The sequence below is a fragment of the Amblyomma americanum genome, chromosome 7, assembly GCF_052857255.1.
Source record: "Amblyomma americanum isolate KBUSLIRL-KWMA chromosome 7, ASM5285725v1, whole genome shotgun sequence".
NCBI lineage: Eukaryota > Metazoa > Arthropoda > Arachnida > Ixodida > Ixodidae > Amblyomma > Amblyomma americanum.
Genome location: NC_135503.1, coordinates 17,368,928 through 17,391,869, shown reverse-complemented (window position 1 = coordinate 17,391,869; position 22,942 = coordinate 17,368,928). Strand labels below are relative to the sequence as shown.

General features: G+C 48.3%; 1 protein-coding gene and 1 pseudogene across 2 annotated transcripts in view; one reads left to right on the top strand and one right to left on the bottom strand.

The window, feature by feature from the left end:
• The first annotated feature begins 826 nt into the window (after positions 1 to 826).
• Positions 827 to 7,706, top strand: LOC144096979 (palmitoyltransferase ZDHHC20-B pseudogene; annotated as a pseudogene). Its single transcript, XR_013306881.1, has 3 exons — positions 827 to 1,146; positions 1,848 to 2,087; positions 7,076 to 7,706. The product of XR_013306881.1 is annotated as a palmitoyltransferase ZDHHC20-B pseudogene (transcript).
• Positions 7,707 to 15,317: 7,611 nt separating this feature from the next.
• LOC144098584 (glutathione S-transferase omega-1-like) overlaps positions 15,318 to 22,942 on the bottom strand; it is an 11,423-nt gene continuing 3,798 nt past the window's right edge. Inside the window, exons 2-5 of the mRNA XM_077631346.1 lie at positions 20,335 to 20,440; positions 18,651 to 18,873; positions 17,850 to 17,976; positions 15,318 to 15,661 (exon numbers count right to left, since the gene is read on the bottom strand). Coding sequence (XP_077487472.1) covers positions 15,420 to 15,661; positions 17,850 to 17,976; positions 18,651 to 18,873; positions 20,335 to 20,440 — 698 coding nt within the window. The 3' untranslated portion in view covers positions 15,318 to 15,419. The remainder of the gene's footprint in view (positions 15,662 to 17,849; positions 17,977 to 18,650; positions 18,874 to 20,334; positions 20,441 to 22,942) is intronic.

Here is a 22,942-nt window from a genome sequence, read left to right as displayed (position 1 = left end):
CAAAACGAGCAAGGATCCCTTTACTCATGAACGTTAAAGGGCAACTGCAGCACTTTTTGAGAATTTCGAGACATTCAAGGATTCAAATCTATATAGGCTGTAGGTGAAGCATGCCAAGTGTTTTTTCACTAGCATTTGAAATAGTCACTTAATCGAGGATTAATTTTTGCGCTTCTCCTTGGAGCAGCGGAGGTGTGCGGGAAACTCAGTGTGACGTCATGGAAGGTATAATTTCAAATTACCGCTGCCGTCAGCCACACCCTGCCGTACCTTGTTGGATGGTGCCAAACAACGCTCGGCGGGTTTTGCCTTATGTGGCGTTGCTTTTTTTTCCTTCAAAGCAAGCGTTTATGCGCTGGAAATGCACCGATAATTTAGATGATGTCAACATGCGTTTGGCGTTGGGCGGAGAAGATTGAAGGCCGTCGCGAATTTAATCGGCGATTACGTCATCAGTTCAAATGCTATCTTCAAAAGACTTCGTTTTTATGGAGGCAAAGCGCTAAGGCGGCCGTGTGCTGTGCGATGTCAGTGCACGTTAAAGATCCCCAAGTGGTCGAAATTATTCCGGAGCCCTCCACTACGGCACCTCTTTCTGCCTCTATTCTTTCACTCACTCCTTTATCCCTACCCTTACTGCACGGTTCAGGAGTCCAACGATATATGAGACAGATACTGCGCCATTTCCTTTCCCCAAAAACCAATTAGAAAAAAAAAATACTTCACATGGTTTACCTGAAAGTTTCACACATTCGACCATTTTAAGCTCGTCGATCTCTAAAACCTACACAGTTGCTCTTTAGAGGAAAAGGTAGGCGTGTCTTAGATGAGAAATGAAGAAGAACGCCACGTAAACGCCCCACGAGATGATGATGATGAAGAAGAAGAGTCTGCTTGCATGCGGTCCCTGGACGCCCTGTCCGTGGACGCTCGCGAAGAAGGTCCGCAGAGCGGCGACCGCAAGCGTCGTCGTAGCTGGCTCTCCCTGCTGCTCAACTGGCTCCCCTTGGTTCTGGTGTCGGCTCTATTCGTCTGGGCCTACTATGCGTACGTGCTCGTCTTCTGCGGCTCAGTCCTCCAGGACAGCGTATTCAAGGCCGCCTTCTTCGGCGTCGGCTTCCACCTGCTGCTCTTCCTCTGCCTCTGGTAACTGCGGCCGCCGATTATATTATCGCTTCCATAGACGCAGTGAGGACAACCCCATTCAATTTTTTCACAAGGAGTTACCGTTATGGGCTGGTGTGTTTGACATGACGGAATGTGACAGCGCGGACTCAGAACGATGAAGATGGACGACACGGCTGCTCTGTCTTCATCGCCCTGCGTCCGCGTTGTTGCTTTCGTTTCTGCAAATGTTTCCTCTTAGTATCTGTAAATGTTTTTCTCTTTTTGTAAAAATCGCTTGTATGCCGCTGTCTAGCTATATGCTGTTCTTTTGTTCGCGAAAAACGCATTTAAGAGTGAGAAGATCGGTTTCAGATTGGAACTTTCTTTTCCCGCCACTAGTTCAAACTGATGACGTCAGTGCGGAAAAGGACTCCGTGATCAAGGTTTCGATGTAAACAGCAGTGAAGCTGGGATTCAGAGATCCTGGTTCCAAAAACTGTCTCTGCGTCATCGCAGTTTGCTTGCTGCGGCAACGGCAGGAGGCGGCGATTGCTACATTTCATTATTTTTTTTACAATTCCTAGGTTGTAGAAGCTTTGTCTTCAGTGATTGTTTCCTCTTTGTCATCAGGACGATGGAATTCAGTTTCCTTACGTACCACGTGCGGCAGGGAGCTAGAACCACCACAGCGACCCAGCTTCACGATGCGTGAACGGTGTGCTCGGCCTCTCGATACGCAGGTCGTACGCGCAGACAACCGTGGCAAGTGCGGCACCCATACCGCGCCTCTTCTCGCTCAGCGTGGGCGAGCGGCAGGCGCTGGAACACTGCCACAACGAGCACACGCGCCGCGAAGTGCTGCGAACGTTGGCCGCCGATCGGCGCTTGCTCACCTTCGGCCCCGACGGCTGCGCGCGCTACTGCGAGCCCTGCAGCCTCATCAAGCCCGACCGCTGCCACCACTGCTCGGCCTGCCGAAGGTATCACGCGAAAGCGTAACCGCGTATCGCAGAAGAGCCAGTGTCGGCGCTGCCGTCGGCACCGTCGGCGTGACGGCAAAGTTAGGACTAGACGATTACAAGAGACCCCCATAGATGGCGCCAGACGCACCGGCGGCGCATCGGAAACCCCTGACACTCGGGCCCTGGGGACTGCGGGTCAGATACGCTATCCCTACGCCGCGTAGACATGTTCCTACGAGTTGGTTCAAGCGGGGCTTTATATGTATGTCGTATGGTCTTTCATTTAATGATTGTTATTGTAAAAGAGGAAACAGTGCCTGTGTCTGCGCGGGCAAGAAGAACCACTCTCACGCCATGTCCTTAAAGGCGGAGCTTTTATGCAGCTGCTCCTGAGAGGTAGCGGAACAACCTAGCGACCAGTCAAAGAAGTGGCCTGACTATTCGATGCGGTCACGTTGCGCCCTGGGCGTCCAAGAGGACTGGAAGACATTCGCAAAGACTGCGCAGCATTTAAGGACGCAATAACAGCGGCTCAGTTACTGCTGCGTCAACCCACAAAGTAGCCCAAGCACCCGTGTAAATCAGTGACGTGGAGGAACAGCCTTTTCCGAAAATATACAGCCCCTGGTCCTTGGTTCGAAGCCATGTTTCCTGCAATCCATTTCAACTTGTTCTGTACCAAAAGCCTTGTGTATATTGTTCTTCCTTAATATTATACAATCAAATCATGAAACCGGTTGGTCTTTGTATGATTTTTTTATTAAGCTGCTGCATGCATACCGCTGTGTATGTCAGTAGTGCGTAGCAAGCTTACTAATTTTCTTGCGTATTGTTGAGAAATTTTGGCTTCGCACTTCTTTAAAGTAAGAGCTTTTGCTAACTTGTGGTGAAGTTTTTTTGATGTTTTCACGGGTGTTTAGGGTACTGATTTAAATGAAAAGTGCAGTGAGGCTCTTAGCTTCAGTGAAAGCCCTATGGTACGTAGGGGTAAGGACGATGGATCCTCTTGACTCCCAAGGATCTAGAACGCTGACGATACACAACGAACCATTCTGCATGGATCAGAAACGCTCCTCCAGGGCTGTATGTAAACACTATAGTCGGATGCAACTTAACAACGCAGCGGTTTTTCCTCACCAAAGGCCCCTCTTCCAGCCAATGGCATCGGGCGAATCTCATGACCCTACTTGTGTGACAAAACAGGGAGTGGTAGATGAAAGGTATAGTCCCCTGCCTCCATGGCCGAGGACAGACATCTCTCTTTATTGTGGCGCCGCTCCCTTCATTACTGTCACGCAAGCAGGGTCATGAGAATCTCCCGACGTCATTGGCTGGAAGGGGCTCCTTTGACGGGGAAAAGCCGCTGCGTTTTTGAGTTGTATCCGAGTATAGACCGAAAATAGTGCGGTAAGAAGTACTGAAAATTACAAAGACAAGGACCATAGTCGTGAAGGTAGCCTAGCATTGCTCTTCGAGTTACCGTCGGGTATTAAATAGGATGACATATGGCTTAGTTGGGTTTGGACGGTAGACCAAAGTATGACCCCAAGGATACTCCTACAAGACCACTCGTGGGTGCATTGCAGAACTGAGGGCTGTAATGACAGCTTGCATTATTATTTGCCTGAAATGACTAAAGACAAGCTCGATATTGCTTCCTTCAGCAAGCACGGGTGAATATCAACCGCACGCAGCTCGTGCCATCACGCATTAAGATTTTCCCGTAGATATCAATTTGTGGCCACAAGACGGGAAATTTTGTAATTAATTTGGCTGATACAAAATGCCGCCCGGCTGCGAAGTTTGTCACAAAGCATCAGAAGACATTGAAGAATCTACCGTAAAAGTTTCTGCACAAGGAATGGCGGCCAAAAAAAAACCTTGATTTCCCTTTAAGAGAGCGGGGAATTTATGGTAACTAAACTTGAAAAGATATACAACGTAAAGGTTGTACAGGCCAGCACACCTTCATACTGCCACGATGAGGAGATGGTTGAAATGTTCGGCGAAAGCGTAGAATCTCCACTGAGCAAAGCAAATATGCAGCACACTTCCCTCAGATAAGATTTCAATGCAAAGGCAATCAGAGTCAGCGACTAGGCAGTAAAGGACTATGGCATAGGTTCTAAGAACAGCTAATGAAAGCCATGAGTAGAGTCCACCGAACGAAGTACCTTGCTAATCATAAATACTTTCTTCCGCGAACGGAATAATGAAACTGGTTTGGAAGGAGCCCGAACGGTTAAAATAAGGATGAAATATATTTAATACTGTGTGCACACATTTCGGCATCGTGCAGTGAGTAAGATGCACATAAACGATTAAGCGGTTAGAGAGAAAGTAGAGGTAAGGATTTCGCTCCAGAACAGATACTAAGCTGTAGCAAAGGAAGACGACCTATGTGTAAATCGATGAAAGGTAATCTTATCTGAATAAGCACGAAGTGCCCGCAAAGGTTAGGGGACACGTTAGCAGAGGACACACTAAACAAGCTTTCCTGGAAGACAAAGGATTTGATTAAGAAATGCCAAAGCATGAAAGCCTCTAACCCCATACACAGAATAGAACTGGCAGAACTGTCAGGCCTAAAAGCGATACAAATCAAGTTAAGTATGGTCAAAACTCAAATTTACTATCGGCGACCAATGCGAGCAGCGAGCGCATGGTCGAAGGTCCATTTTACGCCGTGTGCCTGTCGTCACCAGAGATAGGCTAGCTCATCCGGTTTGCGATAGTTTTGCTTTTGTTTTCTGTCACTGGAGCGCTTCGTGCGTTATTTCCTCCCATCACAGCTTGCGCAGCGCGGTATCATTGGTGGACACGGCTGTGGACCACGTGGGTGAAGCGAGCGCTCTTAGCTCCCTTGCCTGAAGCGATTTGATCTTGCTTCCATCATCGGCGGGTTATCAGCATCTTATTGCGCTTCGAAGAAATAAAGTTCGACCAGATGCGTGAATTAAGAAAAGTACGAAGGCCAGTTCTCGCGTCGCAATACTCAGTATGATGGCAATTTTCATTAAAGCAATTCTGCCTCAAATATGACAGGGTCTGCATGTACATAAGGCAGGAAAGGCATACCTGGTGTTTTCGGCTCTCCAAATCGCTCACGCTGGTCCCAGTGAGTCGAAAACGAAAACACCGTTAGAGAACATCACGCAGCGCCAGTTCTCCGCAGTCCATGATTCATGGTCTTGTTCTAACACAAGCCTCGCTTTTCTGTTTGCTTCTGAGATTGTTGGCTTCTGCGATGGTACTCGGCTTCGTAGAACAGTCTCGTGTAGACGGCGTCTAATCGTGGACGTGTTGGCACACAGCTGAAAAGTTTGCTTTACCTCACAAGCCGTAATGCGGGTCGTGTCTGCTGCAGTGGCCACAATGGTAGGTCTTGATATTGACGGTAACCCGCTGTCTGTGCCCACGAAGCATGCTTCCATGCCTTCCCACGTCGCAGAAGCCTGAAAAATCTTGTTATTGTAGACACTGGACCATCTGTTTTCTTTGCAATGACGCGTTGCTGCAGGCCGCGACAGTAAAGAGAAATAATTCGCACTCTCTTTTCGGGTCGTACGCTGATGCGTGACTGTTCGATTCCAGTATACTTGAGCTTTTCTGTGCCGATAAAGCTGTGCTCATTACGAGAAACACGCAATTCAGAAACTGTCGCGTCGGACAACGACCGCAATCCGAACGTACTTTTGCCCCCTTGGCATGGCACCGCACGTTGATAAAACGATGATGATGGAAGCAAAATAAAAGCTCCGCTGTACGGGGAGCAAAGGGCGCTCGCTTCACCCACGCGCGCCAGGTTGAGGGGGGCAGGTAAGATAAGGAGTTTTGCAGCTGGCGCAGGACACGAATTAAAAAGCAACTGGACAGACATTTGCGCTGTAAGGGACGTAAATAGGCTGGTGATGATTGGGCGTATCTTCTCCAATTCTGTCGTTTCTGAGGCTCTCAGCACCGTTAGCAGAAATAAATGCCACTTGAGAACTATATGTACTATCGCGATCAAAGTTTTACGAGACGCTTGTTCTCGGAAATAAATTTATTCTAGCGCGCGTGGAGTTGTTACAAGCCGAGAGAGCAATATGCACGTCCCGCAATACTTGTAAAAATTTCAGGCGACTGGATAACGTGACTGCACCGCAATATTTTTTCCCGCACACTCGCGTCTCGTAAACTTTTGAACGCGATAGTATCTGCTTCTTTAAAGTGACCTTGGAATGACGCTAATTTCTTACAGCTGCTTTTGCACCATCATTGAGAATGTCTATCCGGTTTAAAATAAACAGATACTCTCCAGGTGCGTCCAAACAAGCGGGCTGTAGATGACTCTGTCTGCCCGAAAAGTCACTTCCACGTTCATTCGTAGTCATGGCTTGAAGTCTTGAAGTTGATTGACTTGTCTTGTGCGCGGCTTTCTGCTGGATCCTTCCGCTGTATTCAAGTTCTAAATTTTTCAGAGAGCTTTCAACTTCCGCGGTCACCACAATTCCCCACACTTGCATCGTTCGAAACAGCCGAGAGGTGTATCAACCACGACAGCTGGGAGGCAAACTTTTTAACCTTGTCCATTTTTATCATAAACCTCTTACCGGCAACAATAATCAAAGTACTCTCTGAGGCACCTTAACCACCAACAAACTATTTACCATCAGTTCTCTCTTTGAGCATTAAATCATTATCTATTGCTACATCATCTCACTTCGAAAATGGTTGCTGTCCGCTTTTTATTTACGCCTCTTTGGGTCATCAGCAAAACTAAAGTTAGGACTGATTACATAGCTTCAGTATTTAGCGAACGCCCCGGAATTCACAGACTGCAGTCTGATTCAGCATCCACATTTCTTGTTTTGGTTTACTGATGCGGTTAGATCCTATTTAAAAACGCGAAATGTTATGCTGTCAGAACATCCTCTTTTTAATCGTTACCCAGACTAGGAGTCAATATATGACACCAGCAACTGAAGGTTGACTCAGCTCCTAATACCCACACCCCATCGCAGGTGCATACCGAAGATGGACCACCACTGCCCATGGTTCAACAACTGCGTGTGCTTCAGTACCTACAAGTTTTTCCTGCTCACGCTGTTCTATGCGGTAGCGTTGTCCCTCTTCGGAGTCGCCACCACGGGGAAATACGTGGTGGAGCGGTGGGTGGACGCGCACATGGTGGCCTCCACTTTCCACCTCACTTTCCTCGCCGTCGTGGGCAGCGCGGTGGCGCTGGGCCTCGGCGCTTTTCTGAGGCACCACGTGACTATGGTGCTGAGCAACGAGACCACGCTGGAAAATATGCGCGCTCCACTCTTCCGGACGCCTGGTGACTCGTTCGACATCGGCTCGTACCAGAACTTCATCGAGGTGTTCGGTCCCCGTGCGTCGCTGTGGATGCTGCCCGTGTTCACGAGCACCGGCGACGGGGTGCGATTTCCCACCAAGCTGCACCCGATACCTGACGAGTTGGAATCCCAGCCCCTCTCCGTGGAAACTAGTGGCTCTAACGGCACTTTAGTCTGCAGCCCTTCAGCCACCACTGTAGCTGTGATCCCGTAGCTGCGAGCGCTACCCGATATGTAGTTGCTTAATCAATGCAGTCTTGTCAAAGCGATATCACCAAAACAGAGATATAACAACAACATATACGTAGAGCGATTAAGCGTAAGAACATATAGAATGCATGCGGCTCCTCCTATTCGTATGAGTTTATAAAACTGCCTCGGTATACGGATCTACAGGGCTTCTTTAAATGTCGTTTCATGCACTGAGCTTGCGCTGGATTTGCACTCTGCTTGCGCTAAATCAAATAATTGTACTTGCACTGGGTTCCTTGTTTTCTGTAACTTGTATGAGAGTGCGCCCAACCTCCTAGAAGAACAAAAAAAGTAAAACACAAATGCAAGCGCATGGAGAGAGGCGAACAAGTGCTCGCTAGACGTAAGCATGACGCAACAGATACGTCACCAATGAATAACGCGTTTGCTCGTTCTTGCGCGTGCTCTTGTATTTCAAAAGTTCCCTCGTTGCCGAAAGCAGAAGCGCTATAGGCATCGAAATTCGAGACACGTTACGCGCGGCAAGTTTGTGGCGTCCTCTGTATGGAGCGGCGCTAGCTAGCGCTTAAGCCTTGCGCGCCCTTGCGAAAAGAGGGCGCCACTCTGTAGCGTGGCCAGCGCTGCCCATGGTGTCTTGATCCAGCGTCCGTTTCCAAGGTGGTGACACTTTCCGTTTTTTCGGGGCACAAGGATTGTGCCGACCCATACAGTGAAGATAAGGCTTCTAAAATTTAATCTGAAATAAAACATATCTGGAAGCAGCATACGGCGCTCTCATGTGTAAACGACGCGGGAGCGCCGATTTCCGCGAAAATATTTTGATCTGGCTAAATGCACCGGTACGCAACAATCGACTAAACACGCTGCCCTCCTTCACCATTATCATCATCATGAGCCTGCCTACGCCCCCTGCAGGGAAAAGGCCTCTCCCATGTCTCTCCCATTAACCCTGCCCATTGCCAGCTGCGGCCACCGTGGCCTTTTCTATATCACAAGAGCAAAGCAATCGTTTCTCCCTCGTAGTTCAGTGCTATACTGAAGACAGTTTTCAAGGTAAGTTCTGCCAAAACGTATACAAAAGATGACCATGGCTTATTATTTTAAAATCAGACTTCATTTAAATTCAGACTTTCCGCATATGCAACGGTCAGCCTGCGAGCGCGCCAAGAACTTTCACTATTGTCAATATGATGCCCTGCAAAAACACCATGCGCACGCTAGCACAGCACTAGGCGAGTCTCACGAATCCATAGTATACGCACTGTATTATAGCAAACGCTTCAAGGCGTCGATGGGAAAACGCTACCATCACTGGTGGTTTATTAGGGGCTAAATATATTGGATCCCCGTGAGAACATCCAAATCCGGTACACAGCGGCTCTATCTGGATCCGCTGGCGTAAAACAAGCATGCTCAGATAGGAATCCCGGCTGAAGTTGCCATAGCAAACAGTTCCTGCAGTACAGCCATGTAACGTTCTATACGTTACTGTCTTCAGCGGCGCTTCATAACGAAACAACGCACTCGTATTCTGAAAGTAAGTTTTTCGCTGCGCCATGTTTTTCAGTGCTTTCTGACAAAGAATTACCAAGGCAAAATCTAGAGAACAAATATACTACGCCCGTGCGTGCATATTTCACCGTCCAGATAGTTCCACACTTCGGCGTCAATGTATACCCTGTACTTTAATCCCGTTTATGAAGTTATACAGGAACCATTCTTTTAATAAATACTTCGTGGAACATGTAGGGCTGTTGTTGCTTCTTACTGAGCAACTTCAACTGGTATCCCCTTTAATCGAGGCAAGAATAGCAGCGACTGGATCTGATGAAGTCGCATTATCACTGTAAACCAACGCTGTAAACAAGCACAAGTGGTTGCCAGGCGATGTATGAAAACCCTACTGACAAAAATACAACCTTAGATTTCCATATTCTTCAAATAATGGTCCCGCCCCTTGTATTTTTGGAGAAATCCAACATTTCTCTACAGATCAAGAAAGATCCGTACAGCGAGTTGCTCGAAAACGGCCCAAATGAAATTCAGACCCGATCAAGGTCTGCGAGTGAAGAGAAAATGCTCCGCCGCGGAGCTAGATGGATTCTTCGAAAACGAAGAGTAAAACTGACGGCACGTTTCACTTTTTTTAGGGTGTCGCTTTTTGCAGAAAAAATATACATTTCCATTGAACTGTATGTGCGGATGACCAACAATATTAGCCACTTCCTCGCTTAATGAGAATGCACATCTTGCATTCGTGCTTTACTCGGTCTAAAAGTTGAAGATGAAGAACGATTCTGTTCGTGCACTCACGCACGTGACGCGCGCACTTCTGAGGCCTGCTTCGATTTTTTTTTCACGACCATTGGCAGGTGCCTTTCTTCGTTTTGCTGCCCTGCCTTGCTGCTAGCGCCTATTCCGAGATGAGCGAAGAGTCAGCGCTTGCCTTTCTGCAGAAAATTTACGCCCCACGCAGCATTCTGACCACGGGCTTGAGCCACGGAGCAGCCGCCGCCATCTTCGCTGGGCTCTCTCTTCTGGGAGTGTGTGGCATCGCTGGACTGCTCACGGTCATCGCGCGCGACTCGAAGGAGGTCTTGGTCAGCGAGACCATGGCCACTGCGGTCAACGGAAGCACGCTGCCCGTGAGTCGACTGCGAGATGGCGCAGTGCCTGAGCTACCGGCGCACGAGAATCATCTCCAGGTGCCTCACAAGCATGCGGCTTCGCTGTCGGCCGACAAACTGCAAGTGGCTGTCCGGAAGCACGGGCGAAGACCAAACTCCAGAAAGAATGCAAGTACTAAGCACAGTTTTTCTCCGAACTCCGGCGCCTTTCACGAAGCCAGAAGGACGCCAGGCAACGTCGGTGCGGACGAAGCGATGCTGTTTGACCACAACGAGACCACCGAGTTTGACAAGGATGCGTTGGTTTTCGTCAGAGACGAGGGCTACTACGAAGATGTTGCCAAAGGGTTCAATGTTACTGGAAAGGTCGATGACGAGAGAGCGCTGGAAGGGTCAAGTGATGCTCCGCGTCAGAACTTACCGTTAAGAAAGGCAAGTACTTTCATTCTGAACTCTTCACTTTCGTCTTCATCTAAAGTACTAGCGTGGAGTACTTCGTCTTTGAGAGGGCGCACAGCCATAGCGGATTCCGCCACGCCGCTTTCGATTTCGTCACCGACTACGAGAAATGAAACTACGGCCGCGAAAGCGTCCAATTCTCCAGCGGTAAATACTACAGCAAATATCACAAAAAGTTTGGTTGAAGAGTCCGACGCCCGCGGCCTTCTCGCGGATGAGGAGGCGGAAGGCGGCGCCGCAGCAGCGAGCCTCGTGGCACGCTTGTCGCCGTGGCTGCTGTTCTGCTTCTACGACGACCGGAGCAGCATCCGGTCTCCGGGATTCTCAATGTACGACTTCCCCGCGCAACTGTGCACAGACATGGCCTACTGCTGCGCAGACGTGAACTCCAGGGGCCAGGTGGTGGTTAACAAGCAGCTGAGGCAGTTCTTCAACGTCGTGGGCAAGCAGTTCCTGCCGGGAAGACACCTGTTCGTAACCCTCGGAGGCCATCGCGTGCTGGTGCATCACTTGGACGCTGCCCTGACCAACACCGCGCGCTTTGCCACGGAGCTTTCAGAAGAAGTGCAGGATCTGGGCGCCGGGGGCCTCGCGATCTACCTGGAGGACGTGGAGATGCTGAAACACGCGTTCCGCGTCCACGACCTCATCATGGCCGTACGGGGCGTGTCTGTGGCGGTGGTGCTGCCGCGGGACCTGCGCCAACAGGTGCGCTACTACCACACCGAGATATACGCCAACACCAAGGACATGGTGGTTATATCTCCTCCGTCGCAAGGCTACGGCAGCGACTCTCGACAGCAGTTGGCTACCTGTCCGCACCCCCGCCGCAGCGTCCACGAGGGCTCGTCGCTGGAGTTCATCTACCAGCTCTCGAAGACACTGCTGTCTTCTATGGCTGACGGCGCCGACTACGCTTCTGGCGCTGCTGCAGCCGAGGACGAGCACTCTGCGCCCCGTTATCTCATCGGGATCTCGTTCGGCGGCCTCAAGTTCCAGCTTAAGAACCGCAGTCATCACGATGTCGGCTCGCCGGGGACTTTCGTCCGCCGGGTGCCGTACCGCGATATCTGCAAACAGCCATGGCGCCACTGGTACGATAACATGAGTGAGTGCTACGTCGCTTGGGATGGTGAGCGAAGCTGGATGTCTTCGCTTGGCCCTCGCAGCGTCGGCTTCGCGAGAGAACTAGCGAACGGCCTTGCTGTGTTCGATGTGGACTTCGACGACCACAGCGGCGAGTGTGGGAATAAGTTCCCGTTGTTGAAGGCACTTCGCGCAGCGTTGCTCGCTCAACGATCGAGAAAGACGGCGTAGTACGGGTGCGTCAGCTAAGCCTCCGTCTCTAGCTGGTTTTTGAATTCGGACCTTCGGTGTGTCAAAAACAATTGAGACGTTACTGTGACAATGTAATCTAGAGGCACATTTATAAAAAAGCGTGGATCAATTGAAACGTTCGTGATTCTTGGTTGGGCGTTACACGCGTCGATGTCTCAGAAGCTATCGACCGCGTTTTTGTACAGTCTATGTCAGAAATATATAGGCCAAATAGTTTGCTTCCAAGTTGTGGAGCGGGGCTGTTCATCATATTTGGTAGTCATAAACTTGGGAGGGTTGACGACTTAGGCTCCTCCCTCCTTCGTGTGATTAGGGTCCCAGAGTACGCAAGAGAAGCAGAGCTGCGGGGCTCTAAAGCAGACCGCTTGGGCTGTATACTTTTGACTAAGACTGCACATCGTAGAAAACGACTAGCTGCTGTGCAATTAGCAATAAAATTCAGCCTCTTCGCCTATTGTGACACTTTTACGCATGGAGTTAAATCAAGAATGAAATCAGCTCAGGAGTATATGAGCTTGGCAGTGCGGGCGGTTATCGGCGAATGTGGACCTGGGAAGAATACCTAGCAGGCCAGCGTGAAGGCGGATGAGTCAAGCAGAAACGGTGCGGCGAGGACTGGCAGTAGCGGCAGCAGTGGCGGAAGCAGCTGTGAAAGCGGCGGCGCCAAGTGGCCTAGTCTGCCCTCGGGTCGCCGGACGGAGTGATGCTGTGAAAGGTCTAGCTGTGAATGTTAATTGAAAGACGGCTGCGACCTCGACAGAGGTCCCGCATTTCGGATACCAGGCGGGGGAGAACAAGGTCGTTCATTCACCTGCTTAGAAACTACGTGCCATTCCTTTCCCACGGAGGCACCGAACTTGCCGCAGTGGTGAAATCGACACGACAGTGGTCGAGGGCTGTCTTTTATGCGCTGCATATTGCAATCACTCAGTTCAGCCCTTGGGCGCGGCCGGGCAGCCACCATTGACCTTTAGCGCAACCACGTGACGTGACGTCACGACAGCCGGAGGAAAAGCTGGGCCCCAACTCGCGCGGTCGCGCGTGGCCGCAGCCACCACCTGACTCCCGCTCCTCCCGCTAGGGGCGCTGCGCCGGCGCGTGACGTCACGGAGGAAAAGCTGGGCCCCAACTCGCGCGGTCGCGCGCGGCCGCAGCCACCACCTGACTCCCGCTCCTCCCGCTAGGGGCGCTGCGCCGGCGCGTGACGTCACGGGGGAAAAGCTGAGCCCCAACTGGCGCGGTCGCGCGCGGCCGCAGCCACCACCTGACTCCCGCTCCTCCCGCTAGGGGCGCTGCGCCAAGATTGACGTCACGGCATATGTATGCAACGCATTCTTGGCTTAATTAAGCTAAGCCCCATTTTTCCCCCTTTCCATCGACCGAACATCAGCACCGCCCACTACCGTGGGCGGTACCACCAGTGTCTGCGACTGCTCACTTGATTGGACATCGTTGTCCGAACATTATTCATTGTGGGTAGTACAGCGCGAGAACAGCCTAAATCACAAAAGAAAGACACTGCAGACACCACCTTTTGTGCTTTCGTCTGTTCTCGCGCTGTACCACCCACAATGAACTTTTACCAACACGCCCATCTATCCATCCTTCTTCAGTGCGAACTTTATTCCCCAGCCATGTTTCTCGGGAATGCAGGGGGCATTTAACGAGCTGTTGGTTTTCTACCGAGACACTCCTTTCTCGACTGTAAATATGTAAGAATTTAACATACTATACAGCTTCCTTCTTAACGGAGTCCGACATAGTCCTTCGGAGCAGGGAACTGCGGTGCTGAACGAGCCAATCAACCCAAAGGCCCCCCTCGTCCCCAATAGAACATACAAGCCGCAGCCCGGCACACTGTTAAGTATTTTGGAGGGCGCCCCAGGTAGCTATGGACTACAAACTGCAGACGAGGATGTTTAAACCTATCACAAATGCAGGCGCGGATGGTTTTCTCTTCTTTTCATTGCACGTTGTACTCCTAAAGGCGAAGCCTGAACGTCCTCCGCAACGACGGGGCGCGTAAACAATGAAATGAAGTTGTCCAGTCCTGCATGTTTAGTGTAGGAACAGCAGCCGAAGCTTGCAAAGACAGCTATCACGTACCGATGCGGTGGGACAAATTCTACCTGACAGAGCCCAAGTCTGCTACGCAGAGCCGTATCTGACCATCCACATGGGCGAAGAACTGGCTGCGTTTGGTCTCGGCTCGCGTGCGGCTTTCTCCAGGCTAGTCGGGCTAGCGTACAGAGAGCATAAGCACCTACGCAGAAGGCTGTTCGATATGATCGCTGCGGCGTAAAAGCTGATGCACGGACATCCCGAGTGCTTTGAGCGGTGGTCAGCCGGGCAGCTTGGAGTAGCCATGTCCTGCCAGTCTCGTATGCTTTAAATTTCAGGCCATAAACAGATTATTAGCAGCTGAAATGCTGGGTCTGCTGTTCAGCTGGCACAGCCTGCTCCGTGGTTCGATATTGCAGACTTGCACCGCCGTTCATGCATGTAGCCGCATGCACTGTGCAGTTTCTCGCTTCAATACTCCGGCTCACAAGTGCCATTTATTCTTAAAATTCTGGCATTATTTCACGCTTTTGAAGACAGCCAGCCAGCACAAGGAGGACGCGACATAATGCGTACCCAATACCACGTAACTAAATCGTCGCAAACAATTTACCCACAAGGACGTCCTGTCAGTGTACCGGCCGCTGTCGAGTTTTGTTGTTGAAGGGCAATTTTCGAAAAAAACTGCCCATTTATTCATGGCACAGGCACAATATGTTTGCTTAGAAACATGATATTCAGAGATTCTAGCTCCTGTGTTCATTGGCTTGCAGTTAATGTCTTGTTCGCAGTTCATCTTGTGTCACTCGTCACTACTTTCTTGCGTTCTAGAGTTGTTTGTGCCCTCAATAAGCACAGATTTTGCACAACGAGATTGCCAGCAGCATAACTCTCTCCCTTGCTACATATTTCAGGGTGGAGCCTAACAACGCAGGTTCTTGCCGCAAGTTTCAGTTTTAATACGGCACATGGACACCTTCTGACTTAATCTAGATGCCTATTGCAAGGAAAAACCTCTGCGAACACTGTCCTTGGTACGTTTCAGATTATAACCCCGAACAACCTTCCGGTGGCTTATCGCAAGCTCATACACTGCCGGCTACACAAATCTGGATATCCTCCAGACATGCTACATGTCCAGCGCCCTGCATCCTTTGGATGTCCAGGAGGTGTTTGTCCTTTACTTGGTAGAGCGACAAAATCCATCGTGATATTGCATTAAGATAAATTTAATTTGTAATACTGAAAACATTCGGATCATAGAAACGGGTCTATGCAAATATTTCACAGCGTATCAATTATTTCTGTTGTCAGTGCAGGCCGGCGTTGAAATCCCTCGAGCCCGCCACACATGATTGTACGAAGAGGGCAGTGTGCTTGTCATCCACGAGTGCTCTTACGCAAGGTTCCTCTCTCATGTGCTGAGACCAGTTCGATAACCGAGGGAAAATCTCAGCTGCCGGCATCTTCAGTTCCTCGCAGACGGCAGTGATGCCACGTGCGAGGATAAAAGTTGGCCACATGACGTAGTCGACAAAACCAGGCTGCTGTCCTGCAAGAAATAAAAAGAAACTGGGAGGTGGCGGTTTGTGAAAAAAAAATATGGTGGTAGCGGTTTTACTGAAGTAATAACAATGGTAACAGCGACTCGCCGAGGAACCATCGTCTTGTCCTCGCGAGATAGAAAACGCAAGAGCTACCAGCCGCACTCATGGGGCCATGTACACCACCCCCCATAGTCCGAAATGCCCTTTCAGTCCGAAATGCCATCTTGTGGATGCATTAATTTCTATTTCGTTATTTGAAAATGGACCATCTGCAGTAAGCAAAGTAAGCCAGTTAAGGTTTTTGTTTTATAATAAACGCCTCTGAGTCACAAGCTACTTCATTTGCTCAGTTATTGCATAAGCATCGGCTTCAAAATTATTTGCATGGGTGAGAAGTTAGTATTACATTTATTTATTCTTCTGTTAATACAGTTAGTATAAAATGCCATAAAACGTTGCTCCGTTTCGTAAGAAATCGAATGTGCTCCATTTTTTCCTTTACACTTAAAACGTCAAAACCCGTTTTCGAGCTGTGGTAGATGAGAACTGCCATGTCATGCTTAAGGAAAAGACCTTATTAAGAACTGTCTTAAGGCTTACCATCAACTTAAATGGTCCTTATTGTCCAGGCGTCTCCTATAGCTACTCTTCCAAAACTAATGTGGACGCTCGTCGCTTTATTACAAGCTATGTAAGATCAGTAGAGCCTCGTAATTGTGAGCTCATTCATTTGGCATCCACGGGTGAAGCGACTGTTCGTGAGCCTCCAAAATTTGATGCAATCAGCGTGTCAGATATTGAATTCTGTGGTCTAGGAAGAGGTTTGCAACAGGCACGATTTAGTGGCCTTACAAATTTTTCGCCTCATGTTCCACTAATTCCTCTGGTCATCCATACTGCAGTCACCAGATACGCGCACTTGAGTCGCCAACCAAGTGCTATTAGTAAGTATCTGAGGCAAAAACATGCAGAGTACCAGGGGATTTAATGATTCAGTGGAATTTTGGTTCACGTTCATGTCACTGCACATCCATGCCTGTCCAGAGAAAGACATATTAAACGTTCTGTCACTGCAGTTTCGGCACCTGGCACTGGAAGAGATCACTAGTTTGCTGCTTACTCTGACATTCTTAGTGCATTGTCGCCTATGACCGTCGTAGACTTCTTTGCTCGTTCAACAACCGTCTATGTTATGCGCTGCTCCCTTTGCGTTGTAGTCTGCAGTAAACAAAATACGTTTGCAGTGGTGTGCAGTAGGAGGAAAACTGAAGTCCTCTGAGTAAACTTTGCGCAGCGTTCTCGCTCTGAAAGCACTTGCTAGCATCGAACCTTGACGGGTGCACTTCCCTTGGCCCCAGAAAATCACCTTTTGCCAGCAACATACAAGCCACCCAGTTTACTATTTGGCTATGTAATGAACCTCTTATAACACCCTTAGCTACCCCTGGCTGAGCATAATAGTGACGTGAGCATAATAGATCCCATCACCTGTGAGGTACATATTGTGCTGGCGATATAAAACTAGCCGCTCTGAAAAGCACAGAAGAAAACTTCGTGGCATATACATTGTCGAGAACAGCTCCACCTCCATTATTTTCCCTCCGCATTTCACACCCTTCATCCTGTTCATTGGTTCCGGTGAGTACCCAGAGAGAGTTGCTGCGCGTGTCGTCGCAACCTCATCCCCCCTCCCATCCCCCGTCACAGGTGAATGAATGAATGAATGAATGAATGAATGAATGAATGAATGAATGAATGAATGAATGAATGAATGAATGAATGAATGAATGAATGAATGAATGAATGAATGAAAGCTCGCTGTGGATTCAGTGAGAAAACTGCACACTGCCTCTACAACTCGCCGTGGGTTTATGGCAGTCACTTCCTCTGCATAACCGAAGAGGACGAATCCTTTATATTATACCCCCAGTTCAGACTTCCGATCTTCTTGCGGAAGGCACCATTTAATGCCTCAACGAAGACCCAACTTCATGGAAATGCAGTTGCTTCAGGTACCGTCCTCAAAACCAAAGTTGTTTGATGAATGCCCCCGCCTGCCGCTCTGACTCCGGCATTTCTTCAAAGCCAAACGATGAGTGGTAGTGAAAAGGATACCAGATATCGCTGTAATTCATGACATTTTCTCTCTCAGCAAAATACTAATCATAAATCTACTTGACGGCAAAGACGTACCGAAGAAGAAATTGGTCTGCCTCTTGAGCAGCTCCTTCTCAAAAAGCGCGATCTTTCCCAGAAAGGTGGCCCAGTTTTCTTCTCTGGATCCTTTTCCCTTTAGCACAGAGACGACCGGGTCGATAGACTGCGCGTTAGAATCGAACGTGTTTACCACTGTCACATAGCATTTGTTAGTTGCACACGAATAACTGTTCTTCACTTCAGCTGCATGCAGAACGGCTGTCACACCAAAAAAAAAAAAAGTTATCTCCCAACGCCACTGTAAAAATATATGAACGATTTTATCTTTTTCGATGCTGCTAACTTCCTCACGAACGAAATTAAATTCATTGCAGTGGTGCTCAATGATTATTTTCAATCGCATTATTCTCAAGTCGCACTATTTTCCAGTCAACTATAGGCTAAATAGTTGCTATCTTGCTTGGAGGAGCTGCACTTTATCAGTAGACCGATCAGGAGGTGCCTACGCATTGAAACATCAGCCAGTTGACCTCACGATAAAAGTGATGCAGCGTATACAGCTTTATGTTAGTTTTTCTTTAGTAATTACCAGTTTACAACCATTAATAATACAACCATTAACCATTCCAAAAATTAATAGTGCGCTCATTAGCATTTGCTGAACACCCACTGACGGCCCAAATGGTAAGTCGTCCTCTAACAACAAAGATTTTAAAGGTAGAAGGACAACCGACAATACGGGAAAGACAAAAACTACCGTTAACGATCTGCTTACCAGTGTAGCGAATATCTGACATACTATTAGCGGCGCCGTTCAGAATAGGGCTTCGAGCTCACAGGCAAGGCGACGTCAAAGAAGCTCCTGTCCAGCGCCTTCAAGTAGGGGTCTTTGTGCCACGTCGGTTTCGTCTCCGGGTAGGCCTCCTCCAAGTATTCGGCTATGGCCATGGAGCCGCTGATGAGCTTATCGTCTTGAGCAAGCACGGGTACGGATCCCTCTGGCAACACGTCTTTACTCCACTCGGGTTTGTCTACCAGGTTGACGTTGACGACTTCGTGACTGACAGACGGGAAAGCGATGCATGAGGTATGGTCAACATTCAAGATCATGGACGATGACAAATTGAGTGTATTAAAAAAATGCGGAGCTAACTCCATTTAAGGATGCCATCGGCACCGTTCCTCTGGGCTCTTGACCGGGACAGTAAAAGAAACGTTTTTTGGCCAAATAAATATTACAAGACGGGACGCGGCGAAGATTCCATGTCGCCCGTACACCACTTGCACCATGCTTGATGTACATTAACAGAATATGAAACTATGCGCTATGTGTTGTAAGGGCTGCTGTGAAAGTTCTCATGTAGACTGTGTCACGGTTCACTGGTTCACTTGCAGAAACACCCCCTTTTATTCCTTTACCTAGGTGATCTTAATTTCCACCTTTACTTTTGTTATTTTTGATTCCTTCCTCTCAGGCCGGTTTTTCCATATGTCACACCATGATTTTATCGAGTTTTAATCTTTTTTTTTACTCTTGTTGGGTCACCTGCATTGTCAATTCGCGTTTTTATTCACCCTTTTAAACTCAGGTTGATTGTCGGGTTCTTTACTTCTTTCCAATCATTTTTTTGACATGGAGTTTCTGCGGACATGCTGACTGAGTGCTCCCTGGTTTACCGCCCTTCTGCAACGTTAAAAATCTTCAGCAATGTGGTCTAGATTTTAATCAGGTTTTGTGTGAATGACAGTGATGGTTATGCGCCTAGGTTTATCCCTTATATAATGTTTGCCTTTCGGTCTCGATTAAACAGTTGGAAGTCTTCGCCTCTGTTGTCGTTTTTGTTCCTCGTTCTCCTGTCCTGTCCCATTCGGGCAGTCCTAACCTTTTTTCTGCAATGAACCAACTAGCCCGCAAGAACGTTCTACTACCTCACGTCTCATTCAATAAATTCTGGTTTCACCTATGGTGTGATTATGCTGTTTCCTAAAATAAAAAAAATTCCACCGCCTTTTCAGGTGCCTAAAGGCTGGTTCGCATGCGAGCGACTGAGTGATTGAGCGGCGCGCCGCAGCAAAAATTTCCAATTTGATGAAACCTCGCTTCTCGCCGTCGCGACGACCCAAGACAAGTTTTCGCGCCGCGGTGGCAGGATTCGCTACAGTTTCGCTTTCATGTGAAACAGTATTAAGCCTTGAAAAAGCTATTCACTCCTACCGAAGTGAGTTGAGAAAACGAGCTGAAAGCTTGTTCTCAAAAATTGTTTACAGTCACGAAAAATGTGGGTAGCGTTCTATTCCGAGCACTTGAAAATGCAATGGTCAAAAATATTTTCCTTTCTTTCATTTTTCGGGCACTCGAGATTTGCGTAGTGCCTCTCTCAGACTACCACGGCGTTAAGTTTGTGAGCGTCATATCAACACACCACTGGTGAGAACAAAACTTAAAATTGTAGGGTGGTGTGCGCACCGAAATTGGTGGAACATGGCCCATTCAGTTATTAGTGAACCCGGTAATACTCACTCAATAGACTTCGCACGCAGAATTAACAGAGCCCGTTGTGCATAGGGACAGAATCGCATGCTGTACAGGCGAAGCTTCCCTGGAATGAGCGGAGGGAACTCGGAGCCTGTGGACGAAAGAAAAGAAATCCCATCGTCATTTTACTGGCAGACCTTAAACTAATGAGATAATAATAAAAATGAAGGAAAAGTTTTTTTGCTAGCCCCGGCATCTGTCATCGCTGCTGGAAGCGCCTGAGCTGTGCCAGCGGAAATAGAGGAATAGCAGCAAGACTGGAGATATGAAATGAAAGAGGTGAGGGGACAGCCACAAAAGATAGGGGGGAAGAGAGGTGCTATATACAAGTATTCTATTTACTAATTAACATATGTAAAGGCTGCTCATGACGCAAAGTCACGCATTACATTTAAGCATGCGATGCTGTAACCGATTTTCGTAAAGGACCTAACAAACTTATCCGGTTCACAGTTGTGTCGCGATTTTTTTTCTTTAGTGTAGGTCGCATTGAGCAAGGTAAACTTAATATGGCAGTTGTGTTTGCGGTATTTCTGACAACAGGCGATACTCCCGAGACGTATTTACAAGGCGTGCATATTCGACGCATCCTCAGCACACCGGCTGCCCTTCGAGCTCACCCGGTCTGTTTTCTAAAAGCAAGCCCGGTGTATCCCGGAACTATACATCATAAAATCCAGACATCTCTTCATCGATAGCCCTTCTGACATAGTTACCTAACAGCGTATATAGTTTTGCGCAAAAATAGCGTGATCGTTAACAAACACATTTACCGTTCTGTGCATCTTTATCGTAGCGACTATTAAAAATTTTCCCGCCAGCACCGCCAGCTCGTTTGCGGTAAAACTGCGCATGGAGCTTGCGCAATGTGGTAACTTTTCCTCGCAGTAAGTTTGACAACGGTAGTTATCATATTGAAAAATGTGTATGGGTTTGAATAGGTCGGCAAATAGGAATATGGCACATTTCGTTTTACTTTACAGGACTGAGCTCCCAGAGCGACTCAGGCTATGAGGGATGCCTTAGTGGCGGGCTCCGCATAATATCGACCACCCATCGTTAATTAACGTGCACTGACATCACACAGTGCATGACAGTCGCGGTTTCGAACCCGCCCGCTGCGGTAGCACTTCGATGGAGGCAAAATGCTAGAGGTCCGTGTACTATGCGGTGTCAGTGCTCGTTAAGATCCCCAGATGGTCGAAATTTTCCGGAGCCCTCCACAACAACGTCCCTCATAGCCTGAGCCGCTTCGGGGAGTCCATCCTATAAAGCCAAATCAAATGTGTCATAATCGTATTTGCTAACCTATTCAAACCTATATACATATTTCAATGGGGTACTTAGTTCGGCCGCGCATAACGCAAGCTTTGAATCGTCCGTGCCGAGCCTGAGGGATCCCCGAAACCCGCCAACGCCAGGCTACCGCCGAAGCCAGCAAACGAGTCAGCAGTTGAGGCAGGAAAATTTTTGACAGTTGCTTAGGCAAAGGTTCACAGCACCATATACGGATCTACTTACTAAGACCAAGAAGCGAAGAAGTACGATGGGGGTACAGTGGAAGAGTAAATAATAATCGCCAGCTTATGGTTAACGTGAAGCCGTCTAAATATCCGCACAAATAAAACAATTTCATCTTGCTTTCATGTTCTGGTCCCGTAATAGCAACCAAGGGCTACTCCCCAGACGAAAGGACCCATGAGCTCATCTTGGCACAATGTGAGCTCGTAAGGCTCAACGTCGATCACTGAGCGTCTGAATACAAGGCGCCCAGAGAGTGATTACCGATCTGCGGAAGAGCCCTTTGGTTATTTCCGATAAAACGCTGTATAACGGATTTATATCTGAAAACATCCCAGATGGCCTCCACGAACGGGTATGTTGTCAGTCAGCACGTAATCTTTCGGCGACACAACCACGCTTTCAGGAGCGAAGGAAAAAAGGTGCTCGCTAAAGAAGCTGCATGCGCAGTTCATTGCTAGGCTACATTATCTCTACACGCGAACACACTAGGTGTTGTTCTGAAAGGAGTGGGACCTTTATCAGGACATGCTCTTATATGCGCAGTAGGCAGTTGGAATGTTTGGTCGTTGTTCGAATGCCCACACGCTCGCATGCGATGTTGGCTTAACAAGGAACCGTTGTCCCTGCTTAGTGCTTTTTTTTTTTGTAGATATGGGACAAACACGTGGGACTGACAGAAGACAAAGCAGAGCAAAAGGATCACCGCAAAAGCCACTGCTCTCAAAATTAATCTTTTTTTTCCTTTTTTTTGTGCGTTGTCTTTAACACGTGTCTTTATTCGTGGCATTTTAATCTTCTAGAACAATGCCCCAACTATTCATTGAACAAGCTTTAACGAACAACCAATACTTTGTTACTTACTTACTTCCTTTATTTATTTATTTATTTATTTATTTATTTATTTATTTATTTATTTATTTATTTATTTATTTCGTTCCTTCAATGGCTGTGCCACTTCCATGCCTGTTACAACGGATGACATGGCGCCAAATGACATGCGCAAGGTAAAACATCAAACCAAGGCCAAGCCGACGCAACGGCCCGTCCTCCATCACCAGGAGAAGTGACC